Genomic DNA, 14,691 nt, shown 5'->3' with positions numbered 1-14,691 from the left:
ATAGGTGCATTTTTTGAATCCCTAGTTTCAAGATATCATTCCCAACATTGTTGGTGGCTTCTCATTCAAAAAGAAGTGCCTTTTTTTTATGTATTTGAAATAACAGAACAGAACAGAACTTCCACTCAATTCAGATGATGATCCAATGCTTACCAAGAACTTTTTCAAAATTCAAATTTGGGTTTTGCAATCCAGCCATAAGGGTATCTGAATCACCAAACAGACTTAATAAACACACATTGGATTAGTTTGACTTTTAACATTGTTAGAATATTATGCCCTAACAGACAGCCAAGCCAAATCAAAGTCCTGTATAACTCTCCTTAAGAAGCAGAACACCCCACAACTATATGCTGTCATTTGCAAATCTGTCTTCAGCTCAGTAACGTCAAGAATAAGAACCACATTGATGGTTTCAGGGTGCTACACGCAGTGGTCGCACAAGACCGATGCAAGTAAAAACATGTTTAGATGCCCACAAAACATGTGCATGTGATCTTGCAAATATAATCAAAATTTCAAGAAATCGAATACAGAGGATGATTCTAGTCTTGAGGAGTTTCTTGATCAAAGTCTGCAAATTTCTGCCATCTTGATGGCTCAACACGTATTGGGAATTCATCGTATCCTCATGGATTGTTAAGAACATCAATTTTTCACCAAATTTCTTCCTCGAAACATAGTTAAACAAGATAAATAGCAGGAAGCAAACATAACTAGTGCTCAAAGGAACAGTTTCCATTTAGGGACTTTAAGCACATTTACCTATCTATTCATTGTCGTCTTTTACAAAACATAGATGATACTGATTTGGGTCCTTTGTTGTTACTCAGGGGTATTTTAGTCATTTGACAAAAAAAAATCCACAGGCCCTAGTCCTTATAGAACCTTTGCATATTAAGCTGAAGATGAAAAAACAGCTAAACTTCAAATGAGGGACATAACAAACAGATTTAGAATCATTATGGCAGTATGCCACTTATTTATGCTTGAAGATGAATCTACTATATAATGAACACAAAATACGATGGATCGAATAAAACAACTCTAAATAAAGTCTTATGCAACCGATATCATGCAAAAAATTTGTTATAGACTCAAATGGAACATATATCGATGATGCAAAATGAGATTACCATGATCAATTCAAGGCTTCCCATTCAATCAAACCGAAAACTAGATAGAAATAAACAACCAAAATAGAGAACAGATGAACCAGATGAGACTAGAGGTTTACTAGGTAGGCAAGGGCATGCTTTGATTGCAGGTCTCATTTGCACTCGACACCTGCTTCAGCTGCACGGCGAGGCTTGCTTTTCCTCCTACTTCCAGTATGGCGAAAACCATTAACCTGAGCTAATCCGTTAGCGTTTGATCTGGTTCCAATCCCACTTTCCTCCTTCACCAAATCACCCTCTTCTTTCAACTGTTTGTTTCTTTTCCTCTTCTTTCCATTCTCCATTACCTTCACATCTTTGTTCGATACAACATCATTCACATTCGTGTTCTCTTCATCTTCTATCTTTTCAACATCTTCTTCGATTTCATCCACCAATGGTTTCTGGGGCCTACCCCTTCTTTTTTGGGCTGGAATTCTTTCTTCTTCACCACTTCCATTGTCATCATTGTTAGTCAAAGTGAACTTCTTCCCTTTTCCTCTACCCCTACCCATACTTACAGCAATCAAGATTCAAGAAACTACAGTTCCAGATACATATTCTGCCAAATCAAAAGGGAAAAAAGAGACCTTACTAGTGGGAAATATTCAATTTGTATCAAGAAAAACCTCAAAAACATTCAAATCCATATAATGGGTGTACACCGAAACTAGAAAACATATTCGATTCAGATGTGTAAATCTAGAATCAACTGAATAACATAAAAAACCCTAAAGAAAAGAAAACAGATAGGCAATAGTTGTCTAAAGATTAGGGAAGAACAAAACAATCAGAGAATAAAGCATATTCATTTATGAATTACAAGCCATAAGATCTATGAAAAGGGGGCATAACTTGATCAGAAGACAAGATCTCAGAAATAAGAACAAACAAATCAAGCAAAAGCCAGATGCAATATCTTTGACTTGCAAAACCCAACAACTGTAGAATCTTTAAGCTGGAAACAATGACACCATAAATCAAATCAGATAAGAAAGAAACTAACCATGTGAGATATAAGAAGAGCAGGGCTATCAATCAATCAATCAAAGCATCTGTGAATAGGCGAAACATATGTTTTGAACAGGTTGAGTTTTTCGATAGTTGAAGAAAAGATTGTTTCTTTCTTTAACAAGATAGATAGTGATTTGGGGGATAGAATGAATGAGGATCAGATGGTAGAGAGAGATTTTGAAAATAAGTGGTCCCAAGGTAAGAGGGAATGGGCAGATACAGCAAGCAGATATGGAAGAAGATGATACAGAGAGAGAGAGAGAGAGAGAGAGAGAGAGATTTGGTGAATTGGGTTGTGTAGATGAGAATTTAGTGTGTAATGTTGAAATGGGTATTGGCATAGAGTGTGTGTGCACTTTGGTCAAGGGTTGGGAAAGAGATGTTAACGTTGTTCTATCACTTTGGTAACTAAATTCTTGAGTAAATTGTGTTTTTGATCCTTTTGGTTACCACTCGATGTCAAGTTTTGTTCCCATCTTAAAATAATTACATTTTTTATCCCTTTGATCAAGGGGTTGTTTGTTTACCTCTTAATAGTTCCTTTAAGAGGTAACTCTGAATCGTTAAGTGAATCTTGTTTGGCAAAGAAAAGTCTGTCTCTTAATGGTTCTAAAACTCTCTGAATGATTTTGTATCATGAATCTCCCTTAACCATTAAAAGCCCTAATTTCATTGTACACAATTATCAAACAATTATATTTCATTTTGCACTATATCATGAGAGCATTTTAATCATTCTGACCACTTAACCATTTTGCACCAAACCATTCAGCATTTGCCAAACAGCCCCTAACTTTCATTAAAAATCATGTTAACTAAGGGCATTTTGGTCTTTTTGGTTTTTTAATTTTCAAATAAAAACTGAATAAATATATGTACACACAAGTAGGGGTAATCGATATGAGACAACTCGTGAGTTACTCGAGATCGACTCGGTCAACACTCGACTCGATATATTAACAAGTTGAGTTGAGCTACCCAATAGTCAAATCGAAAAGTTCGAGTCAAATTTAGTTATTAACTACTCACGAGTTTTCGAGTTGAGTTCGAGTTTGAGAAATGGTTATCGAGTTCGAGTTGAATATTTTGATTCTCAAACTTGATTCGCATCATTTACATTCCTACACACAAGTATAGCCAAAGATTATTTTGAGAAGTAGAGAAGTGATTCTAGTCTTTTTTACCGTCAAGATCGTATTTGACTAGTCAATAATTACAGCTATACGAAAAATAGTGAGGGTAGTTCAATAACTTTTACAGATATACGACAAACGAATTCATATATGAACCTATGTGATTCACATGTGAACTATATGTTCATATATGAACTCGTGTAATTCACATATGAACTATTTTAACCGATTCACATATGAACTAATTAACTGATTCATATATGAACTTGTATGATTCACATTTGAACTTCTGTGATTCACATACGAACATATAGTTCCTATGTGTATCACATAGATTCACATATGAACCCGTTTGCCGCCTATTTGTAAAAGTTACGAAACTACTCATCTAAATTACGCATATCCATTCGACAAATTATTCTATATTTCATGGTCAAAGTCGCAAATGACCAAATGAAGGGTTAGGATCACTTATTTACTTCTCAAATATTTATCATTCTTAAATAAACCTTTTCCAACTAGTATGTATGTGTGTGTACCCGCACGTATGTTAAATTAAATGAGAATCACAAAAATGTTACAAACCATGTGATAACCGATTTAAAAATAAATTTTATATGATTTTTTTTTTCATTAAATGCTAGTATTTAGAATATTGTTTCACATATATTTGTTTCATAATGTGATAGTTTCACCATATGAATATCTTTTCTGTGTATTTTCGTTTCACTAAGGGGCTGTTTGTTTTTAATAAAAACACTTAATGTCCTCTTAAGTCTGAATCGGTCAGATATAAGAGGATTCAGTGTGTTTGTTTTTTTTTTCCAATTAAGAGCTTAAAAGCTCTTATTAGGTCTGAAAATTTAAGGCCCTGTTTGTTTTTCTAAAAAATCACTTAATTGCCTCTTAAGTCTGACCGATTCAGACCTAGAGGAATTAAGTGCGTTTGTTTTTTTTATAAATTAAGTGCTTAAAATGTCTCATTTTGTCTGAATCGGTTAGATGTAAATTTAAGTCTGAAAACCTCTTAATTTGATTCCCCTTCTTCTCGGCTGCTGCTTCCTTCCCTCTTCTGCTGCTTCCTTCCCTCTTCTGCTGCTTCCAATCGACAGCCCCCTGCTGCTCGATTTCTTCCTCTCGGCTGCTTGATGACAGCCCCCTGCTGCTCGATTTCTTCCTCTCGGCTGCTCGATTTCTTCCTCTCGATTTCTTCCTGCTGCTTGATGACAGCCCCTTTTTCTATCGACARCCCTCGTCCTCGGTTTTTCTCTCAAACGACAGCCGGCTGCTTGATTCCTCTCGCGACCGCCCTCTCCTTCTTTTCTCCTTCCACGCGACCAGCCTCTCCCTCTTCGACAGCTTGCTGCTGTCCTCTTTAATTGCTCCCATCTTTGCCCACGATCTTCCTCGAACTCACCCACGATCTCCCGATCTGCTGCTCCTTCTCCCGAACTCTCGCTGCACACGTCTCTCTCTCTCTCTCTCTCTGCCGATTTCAGGACTGGGCAGCAACTTGGGCTAGTTTTTCCTCCTTCTCATTGCTGCTGGTCTGGGCTTACAGCAGCCTTGGGCTGCTTTTGGGCTTAGAGATGATGAGCTAAAGATTGTTATTACCTATGATTGATCAACTGTATAACTGATTGGGTAATGGTTTATGATTACACAATTACATATCACGTTTATATTTGTCAAGTATACTGATTCAGATTTCAGACGTAAAAACAAACAGTCTGACTGATTCAAATTTCAGACTTCAGCACCACCTCTTAAAATTCAGAAGTGAATTCAGACTTCAGACTTCAGCACCTCTTAAAAAACAAACGCCACCTAAGTGATTGAGAAACCTCTTATTACCTCTTATTTCAAATTGTCGTCTACCTACTCTGATCTCTTTACGCTCAATTTCTCTGGATCAACTCTTCTGTCTCGATCTCTCATCTCTCACTCTGTCAACTGTCGATCCATATCAACTCTCGATCTCTCATCTTCAAACTTCAGATTTCAGACGCAAAAAACAAACAGTCTGATTGATTCAGATTTCAGACTTCAGCACCACCTCTTAAAAATCAGAAGTGAATTCAGACTTCAGACTTCAGCACCTCTTAAAAAACAAACGCCACCTAAGTGAACCCAAAAAAGGTTTCACATGCAATTTTTTTCATAAGGTGAACATAAACATATATGAAACAATATGTTAAATCGTAGCTTTTGATTAAAAAATAATATAAAAATACTTTTATATCATTTCTCATAGACAATGGCAAATCCATAAACTTCTATTATTGGGGGCACATTTAAGAGTGTCAAAAAAATTCTGAAACCAAATAACTCATTCGAACCAATACGATTTTGGATTATTTGGTTTCCAGATTAAACAGTTCAGTTATCGAATAAATATAACTTATTCGGTTTGGTTTTCAATTAATTTTTGACTATTTTGGATAAACCGAGACATTATATCGTCATGTACATATTTTACTTTTCGGTTAAACCAAAGCAAATGAACACACTACACATTAATAGTTAGTAACATGAAATTAGAGGGCAAGAGATCGATAACTTAGATTCAGTTAAAAAGAAATCAGATAGCAAAATACCAAGAAATCAAAAATAAAAGACAAACTAGTAGCAAACTTTAAATCAAAATAACAAACCCAAATTAAATAACAAATTAAAGAATCCTAAATCAAATAACAATTAAGAAAGAAAAATTTAATAATTAACAAATAACAATAATTATAAATCTATAACACAATAAAATAAAAAGAAAGTTGGAAAAAATCAAAATAGTGATTAATCAAATCATTAGCATTATAACAAACAAAATAAGAAAAATAAAATGATTTTCAACAGATTGAGTTTTGGAACTTAATGACGTTTAATTAATCCTTAAAGTAATGACTCATTGAACTAAGAGTTATAAATAAGATGCATAAATTTAGATTTGGAGCTATTAATTGTTTTTGGTTAATTTTTTTTTTAAAACCTAACACTAATGTTTTATTTGGGCTGTTTATTGGGATTTGGAATTAGCTTGTTGGGGGCCTGTGCCCTCTTACCCTTTTCGTGTGCACATAAATTTGTAATATTTTTATGGTTCTCATTTAATTATGTGTTAGTAAATCACAAAACGGGGACTCTCCTTGCAGAATAAAACGGCCAACTCTATCTTCGACAAAATTACCCTCCTTTGTTGAAGTACCAACTACCAACGACAAATTTAGTCCCTATGATTTATATAAACCTACAAAAATCGTCCCTATGCTATAATAAATATAAAAATAGTCCTTGAAATTAACTCTATTAAAAATGTATGCCAAGGGGAATTTTAGTCCTACATCTTTTTTGCCCTTTTCATTTTTTATTAAATACTTTTTTAATGCACACACGTTTAACCTTAACCCCACGCCTCTTCTTTTTCTCATCCTCCCCCGAGTCCGACAACCCTCTCCGACCCGACCCCCATCCGATCATCTTTATTGACAAACCAAATTCCTCAAGACGCAACCAAATTCAAATATGAACTAAACCAAAATCCAACCTAAACTCCAAAACTCAACCAAATTGCAAATTTGAAACCTAAATCAAAATCCTAATTTCAAATGAAAAATCGTATGTCGTGTGATGTGAACAACAGGTTCAATGGAGATTGAGAAGAACATAGATGGTCCCCAAAGAAGGAGGGGGAGGGGGACAATGATGCAACGAAATGGAGGTTGAGGTTCCAAGTTACTAGATACTTCATAAACTAAAGATATTTCAATAAAATAGTTATTTAATATGTAAAACAATATAAAATACACAACCTAAATATAATCATAGACCAAACGATGTTACTAGATCGATAATAAAATTGTCTCAAAATAACATGTAGTAGGTGATGGTCGGCAGTGATTCAGATAGCGGTGGTTGGCAGTGATTCAGATCGACGGTGGTCGGAGGTGGTCGATGATGATTATATTGGGTTTTATGAGATTAGGGTATATTGGGTTAATGACATATTTGATATTATAAAAATAGAGAATTTCATTCCATCAAAATACCATGTAGTTTCTAAGAAATATTAAATTTATTTATATGTAACATTTGTAGGACTTTGAATATTCCTTTTGTAAAAAAAATGAACCAAACGAGGGAATGAAATTTGATCAATGAAACTCAACATTCCAATTCTATCAGATTTCTTCAGAAAATCTGCAAACCAAACCTCTCCTTAAAAGAAAAAGTAACTACACTCTTGATCTCCATAGTTTATAAAAAAAAAACCCGAAAATGATCCCCGTGATTCAAAAAGTTTAGAAGTAGTCACCATGATATACGTTTTACTTTGAAAATGATTTCTAGCCCTAACACCGTTAGTTGGAGTGTCCTTCGTTGAGGGATATTTATGTCATTTTCCTTTTTATTAAAAAAGGTTAGTACCCAAGTAGAGTTAATTTCATTTTTGATCCTTGTGGTTTGTTGATTTTCTTGGATTAGATCTTTATAATTTTTTATTGCAAAAAAACCCAGTTGTATGCGAAATATTCTCGGTTTTTCTCCTCCCCGTTAACACAGTTAAAATATACATGTTAAGTCACGGGTATTGTGGTAATTTTTAGTCTTTTCCCTTTGATCTCTTTTCTTCCTCCCCATGTATTCTTTAACCCAAAAGTCCTGACCACAAAATGCCATCAATTCAAACAAAAAATAAGAAGAGTAATGAGCCGTTTATTTAAATGCTTACCTGGTAAGCATTTACCTTTAGGAATCAATATTATAATTTATTTTACCGGATAAGATTATAGTACATCAAAAGGATATCGTATGCAATAATTTACCTGGTAAGCACTTATCCGAGTAAGAGTCGTCACCCGCACTTATCGAATAAGACCCTCTATCTTTATCATTGCTCTTATCGGGTAAGATTTTTGACTCTTGTCATGTTCATCTGATAAGGAAAATTACCCAATAAACACTTACCGAATAAACGTTTAGTCCCACATTCAATTCCAAACAATATGAATATATAAAATAAGAAATTCTTTGAATCATGGGAACCAAAATCACATGAACAACAACAAAATCAACAAAAATCACAAAATTCCTTTTCTATCTCTAGTCATTGATACCATCTCGTCGACTAGCATCGTAAACGAATCGAACGTTCAGTAAACTGTTCATGAACCGTACGGAAGGAAGTTCGCTTATTTAATAAATAACGAACATAAACACATTTTTGTGTTCGTTTAGTTAAATGAATGAACATGGACAATGGTCTTATTTATTCATTTATTTTCGTTTACGTTTGTTTATTTATAAATATATTTATATATTATGACATTAATATGTGAAATCGTTAATTAAACTAAATTTTTAGATTTTTTTTTATCTCTTCTATTTGCTCGGGTTTTTGTTCTGTTATGTTATTTTTTAGGAACGAAATGATGAGTAACATAGTTGCTTTTAGTATATGTGGATTCATTTAGTCTCTTGTAGTCATCTAAGGCTTCCTGATCATTCTCCATAAATTGAATTGAGGCGCATGTAATCAGATGGTGGCCAATTAATATTAGTAAAGTATCTGCTGGAAATTCGAAACTCTCCCAAATCTTGCTAGAATCGTTACGAACAAGCCCAGAGTTACCTGTATCATTCATAACATCATGTGCAAGATTAGAAATGGACCCAAAAGTACTCCATACTTGTCTGCCTTGAGGATCACCGAGTACGAGCCCAGCTGATCAACTAGCTCGACTTTCGATCCTCTAGCTAGACACTGTAGCATTTGTTCCTGGATACCAGATGATGGTTTTGTCAGGTATCTTGTCATACCTTATGAATAACAAGAAAATATCTTTCCCTTGAAGTTGTTGGAAATTCACCAGAAGACGAAAGCCATGGTTTGACATCAGAGGTTGCTGTGAGTGATGCACCATTGGTCCGTTGTGCAGCTACAAAACATATGAAAGTAGTTAGAAAGATGATATACAGAAGGACTAAGCGTAACGGGAAATTGCTACAATAATTAATCAATAGACAACAACATAACAAAATTAGGATCTTTATTAAAAATCCAAATAGAAATAAAAATCCCCTTGTGTCTCATGGAGGTTCAAATGCAGTGAATTCGAACTATCTGCAAAGTAATCGACTCGCATAACGGGTTGAATATCATGTTAATAAAAAAAGATGGATTATTGCCATAAAGTCAACGGAAAGACTTTTGAATTCCATGTGATATAATACAAGAAGTCTTCTGTTGTGTCCAAATTGTAAAGGATCTTGACTCTTCTGGGTGACAATCACGAAAGAGTCATATGCTGCTGGAAGCATTCAATGTGGAACTGGTCCATGGCCACCTCAACAATTAATTAGATTCCAAAAAGTGTCATTTTCTAGTGGAAATCTCATCGAATCCAAGTAACCGTTAAAGCTCTTGTGGCTAGTTTACCTACAATAACTCCGGGCCATTCATGATCACCCTCGAGAAATTAGTCGGTGTGCATAAACTTGCCAAGAAATTAACCTACGGTCAAGAAAAGCTTCAATTTCCGCTATTTCTTAAAAGTCATTATACTAGACAATTAAATTAACATAAATATTAAGATTTTTGAACATCATATAATATGTGACGAAGTCGCCCAATAAATTCTCACGAATTTTGGATATCACAAAGATGTATTATGGTGATTCTTAATGAATTTACCGTAGGTTTTTGGATATCACATAAAAAAATGTGCAGATTTTTGGATATCCAAAAATTTCTCAATGCAAATTTTTTTTATGTCTGAATCAGATCAATTATGCATTGAGAATATACAAAAGTAAGTTGTCAAAACCAAAAGCATTAACATCTACTTGTTACATTACTCGAGATTCCTAAAACAACCGAGCCTCTCAAGATGTGATAATTAAACTATATAGATCGAAATTATTTTTTACAACTAACAGTAGGAAACAATTAATATATAGAACAAGGTACCAACACATTAATGGCAGAGCTATTTGATAATTAGATGGAGGTACAAAATAGAGGGCATGGACATGGAGGATCTGTCACTTCAAAGTCTTCAAGCATCTGGACTACCTTCCTCATGGTTGGCCTCAAAGAAGGGTTTTCTTGTACACACCATAGACCAATCTTCACAAACGTTGTTACTCTCTCCAAGTCGTCTAACCCCTCCATATCATTCTCAACAAGTGCATCCACTCTACCTTCATGATAGCAATCCCATGCCCAATCAGTTAAAACTTCCACATATTCCTTATCACTGTCAAAAACCACACTCTTTTGACATGAAATGATCTCTAATAGTAACACGCCATAGCTGAATACATCAACCTTCACAGTGACGGGGGTGTTCCTAAACCATTCTGGAGCAACATATCCTTTCGTTCCTCTTATTCCAGTATTTGTTCGACTTTGATTCATCAATAAAAGCTTTGCCAATCCAAAATCWGAWATCTTAGCATTGTAGTAATCGTCAAGAAGAATATTTTGAGGCTTTATGTCACAGTGGATGATCTGTGTGCTACACTCTTCATGGAGGTATGCGAGTCCCTTTGCTACGCCTACACCAATATAACTCCTTTCTTTCCAACTTGGCTTCATGTCTTTGAAAAGAAAGGCTGCGAGAGTGCCATTGTTCATGTACTCGTAAATCAATAGGCGTTGCTCACCATCATCACAATACCCAAGAAGCTGCACCAAATTTTTGTGATGAGTCCTTGCAATGACGTTAACTTCCGTCTTGAATTCCTTCTCGCCATCTTCAACCACTCTATCCAACTTCTTTACTGCCACGATGTTTGTCCCTATTACACCTTTATAGACTATCCCGAAAGCCCCCCTTCCCAGTTCATCCTTGAACCCATTAGTAGCTTCCACTAGCTCTTGATAAGTAAAACGAGGCAGATTGCTTTCAGCAGCTTTACTACTTGCATATGGATATGTGGGTTTCTTCTTGTAGATTAGAAAGAAACCCAGACAAATTACACCAATCAATACTACAATAACAAACACACAAGTACCTAAGAGAACTGATCCAACAAGTACCAAACTTCTCTGATCTTTTTCTTTTAAAAACGGAGGAGGGCGTTGAAGAGGACGTTCATCTTTCTGGTATTTCAGGAATGTCTTCACATTTTCTGAAGAAGTCTTCTTTCCGTTGGTGAGTGGAAGCGCCTTCTTCCAACATTGGTCGTTTGCAAAAACTGCAACAGCACAGAAACAATCTTCTGTGCAAGAATTTTTGCAGCTTTGTTCATTAGTAGGTATGATATGCGCATAGTCAGTTCCTGGCCAATTAGTATTATTAAGCTCAATGAAATCAAACAGATCTCCCGCATAACCTTCATCACATCTTGGACTGAAATCACGGTTGCAGTCACCATTTGGATCATTGGAATCAAGCAACGAAAACCCCCGTGGGCATTCACACTTTGGCCGGTTACCATCAAGGCTGCAAACGTTGTTAAGTCCACAAGCTCCGCTACCTATTCTCCCATTGAAACATACTTCTTTTGGCTCAGACCATATAACTGCCCAACTTGCATTTCCAGTGGGATTCTTGGGGTGGTAGTATTGAGTAAAAAGCCCATCAGGATCTAGAGTAGCTCTGTGATAATAATCTCCAGAAGGAAGTGCGTCTCTTGGAGTAAGATCATATTTTTGGCCATTTCTTCTCAATATATACATGTATCCCGTTGCATCAAATATCAATTGGTAACCAGAATTTGTTGAATTGTCGGCATCAAAAGTTCCACTTACATAGTAAGGATTAAGAGGGAAATTGGAAAATATATCTCGAATATTAAGAACAAGATTCCCATTTGGTAGCAGACGTAATTGGAATCTTCCACGAGAGAAGTTTGTTTTGTTTTTTTTCGAATTGATTTGTCCTCGTATCTCCATAACCTGAGTAGGCAACAGGGTATCTGCTGGATAACTAAAACTCTCCCATATCTTGCCAGAATTATTGCCAAGAATCTCAAAGTTACCAGTATCATTCATAAAGCCACATGCAAGATCAGAAAAAGAGCCGGAAGTACTCCATACTTCTCTGCCTTGAGGATCAGTGAGTACAATCCCACGCTGATCAATTAGCTCGACTTTCGATCCTCTAGACACCGTAGCACTTGTTTCTGGATACCATATGATGGTTTTGTCAGGTATCTTGTCATACCATATGGATAATAAGAAATTATCGTTCCCTTGAAGTTGTTGAAAACCAAAGGCAAAGTCACTAGAAGATGAAAGCCATGGTGTGACACCGGGGGTTGCCGTGAGTGATGCACCAACAGGTACAGAACAGTTGGTCTGTTGTCCAGCTACAAAACCCAGAAAAGTAGTCAGGAAGAAGAGACACAATAGGACTTCGGCCATAAGGAATTGAGAGATTGGTAGAAAGAATAACAAAAAATCAATGGGAGTCTAAAAACATATATATATATATATATATATATATATATATCTAAAGCTGATGAATGATTGAAGTCAACAGAAAGGCTTTTGAAGTCCTATGTACAAAATACTTTGTAATACAAGTGTTTTATGGTGACACCCCAATCCTTAAATTTGTGTGGTGTTACAGAATCTTGACCAGTTGGCTTGATTTTTCTTCAAGGAAACCCAAATTATGATGATACACGGAAGGAAGGCAACGTGGAAAACAATTGCAGATAGACCCAATTATAAAAACTTTTATGGAAACTTCTAATGAAGTGAGGTCAATTGTAGACAAGTAAAAGACTAGAAAAGTTCTATGTTGGAAAAGTTTTCCTTTCCCCATCTGCTTTATCCCATCAAATTAATGAAGTTACAAATTCAATGATCCATATGTTTTGTTTCATTTAAACAAAACTTCCGACGTTAAAAGAGTTTTACATCGGTTAGACTTGGACTATTTCTCATTCAAATTTGTTGGAACCTCCTCTTTAGAGTAATCTGACAGGATTTCATATATTATCACATGGTATGAGATTCAAGGTTTACCACTCTAGATGACAGTACTTTGGGGCAATATGTATCGGTCTAGTTCCCTCACCAATCTTGCCCCCTCTCAACATACTCGGATAATTTGGGTCCATCTAGCCTTCGTTGAAAAAGTCGTGTTAGAGCCCCACATCGGATAGAATAGATGTATTTTGAAGAGTTCCACGTATCATCCCATCAAACACGCTACCCATTACAAATTGAAGTCAAAAGTTTCTGCCCCCACCTCCTTAATTTGACCACCCACATAATCGTTCTTCATATTATAAATAACTTTATTATAACATTTAATAATTATTTTAATTTTAATTAATATCAAACTAATTATTTAAAATTTTAATAATCTAATAATTGTAAATAAAAGTAGGTTATTTATTCATGAAAAGCTAATATTGGCAACTTGAAATTAGGGGTGTTCAAAAAATTCACTGGATCGATCGAACCAAGTCAAACAGGACCGTGTTTGACGGTTTGAACGATCTGGCGGTCCAATCTGGTAAAAAATAGACAAACTGCTTAGTTTGGTATGACCTACCGTTTAAATGATTTTTTGAGCGGTCTGGATCGAACCGACTGACATATGTATTAATTATATTTAGTTTTCATGTTGTAGACTTAACTTTTATCACTTTATGGGCCAATTAAAAAAGTTCATCCAAGACATTATGTTTTAAGTTTTCATTTGATTGCGTTATCTAAGTTGACAAAATTCCGAAATCCGACAAAAATCATATCCAAAATTCCAAACCGTTCTTCGATTTGCTCAATATTTCTCAAAAACTCCGATTATTGTTGATATACTTATTTAAGTTTTTTTTTTCCAGTTTCATAAAAAAAAATTAAATTTTAGAGATAGACGTTTTTTTTAAATTCGATTTAATAGTTTTTTAATAATGTTATAGTGGTAGAAACTATATTTTTGGATACTGGTGTTATGTTTTTTTAATTTAAAGCCCCATAAGAGATGCAAACCGCTTAAAGTGGTCAGACAAACCGTCTTTTTTGTGGTTCGATTTGACCGTTATCAAACCATTCGGTTTGAAAATTTTCCTAAACCGCATTGCGGTTTGGTTTGTGGTTTAAGAAGTTAAACCGTCCAAACCGGACTTCGAATACGCCTACTTGAAGTTGCAAAGATCGAACTATTTTTTAATTATAAGATTTAAATGAAAAGGTAAAAAAGTTGAACAATTATCAACAATCAAACGTATTTGATCCAATAAATATGATAAACTTAATTTTGTATGCTCTGAAGGATTAGTGGTAAATTAATATTTTATATTTTATTAAAATTTTATTTTTAAAAGACTTAAATATGTTAGACCATTTTCAACCGAAAATGTTAAAAATATCACTGGTACATTTTTTTAACTATTCAAAATATATTTAACATATATTTATTAATTTATCA

General features: G+C 34.9%; 3 protein-coding genes across 3 annotated transcripts; all 3 read right to left on the bottom strand.

The window, feature by feature from the left end:
• Positions 1-1,029: 1,029 nt before the first annotated feature.
• Positions 1,030-2,525, bottom strand: LOC112519412. The gene is made up of 2 exons (XM_025127515.1): positions 2,164-2,525; positions 1,030-1,719 (listed from the first exon to the last, which is right to left on the bottom strand). The coding sequence occupies exon 2, from the start codon at positions 1,670-1,672 to the stop codon at positions 1,271-1,273; it is 402 nt and encodes a 133-aa protein (XP_024983283.1). The 5' UTR covers positions 1,673-1,719; positions 2,164-2,525; the 3' UTR covers positions 1,030-1,270.
• Positions 2,526-4,314: 1,789 nt separating this feature from the next.
• On the bottom strand, positions 4,315-6,778 carry LOC112520127 (DEAD-box ATP-dependent RNA helicase 42-like). The gene is made up of 2 exons (XM_025128427.1): positions 6,694-6,778; positions 4,315-4,790 (listed from the first exon to the last, which is right to left on the bottom strand). Exons 1-2 carry the CDS (start codon positions 6,776-6,778, stop codon positions 4,315-4,317), a joined length of 561 nt encoding a protein of 186 aa, XP_024984195.1.
• Positions 6,779-10,197: 3,419 nt separating this feature from the next.
• On the bottom strand, positions 10,198-12,671 carry LOC112519616 (G-type lectin S-receptor-like serine/threonine-protein kinase LECRK3). The gene has a single exon (XM_025127826.1). The coding sequence runs from the start codon at positions 12,669-12,671 to the stop codon at positions 10,299-10,301; it is 2,373 nt and encodes a 790-aa protein (XP_024983594.1). The 3' UTR covers positions 10,198-10,298.
• Between the last annotated feature and the right edge of the window lie 2,020 nt (positions 12,672-14,691).

Source organism: Cynara cardunculus (assembly GCF_001531365.2).
Source record: "Cynara cardunculus var. scolymus isolate 2C chromosome LG 10, CcrdV1, whole genome shotgun sequence".
NCBI classification, from domain to species: Eukaryota; Viridiplantae; Streptophyta; class Magnoliopsida; order Asterales; family Asteraceae; genus Cynara; species Cynara cardunculus.
Note: the sequence above shows the minus strand (reverse complement) of the source record. Positions and strands in the feature narration are given on the sequence as shown.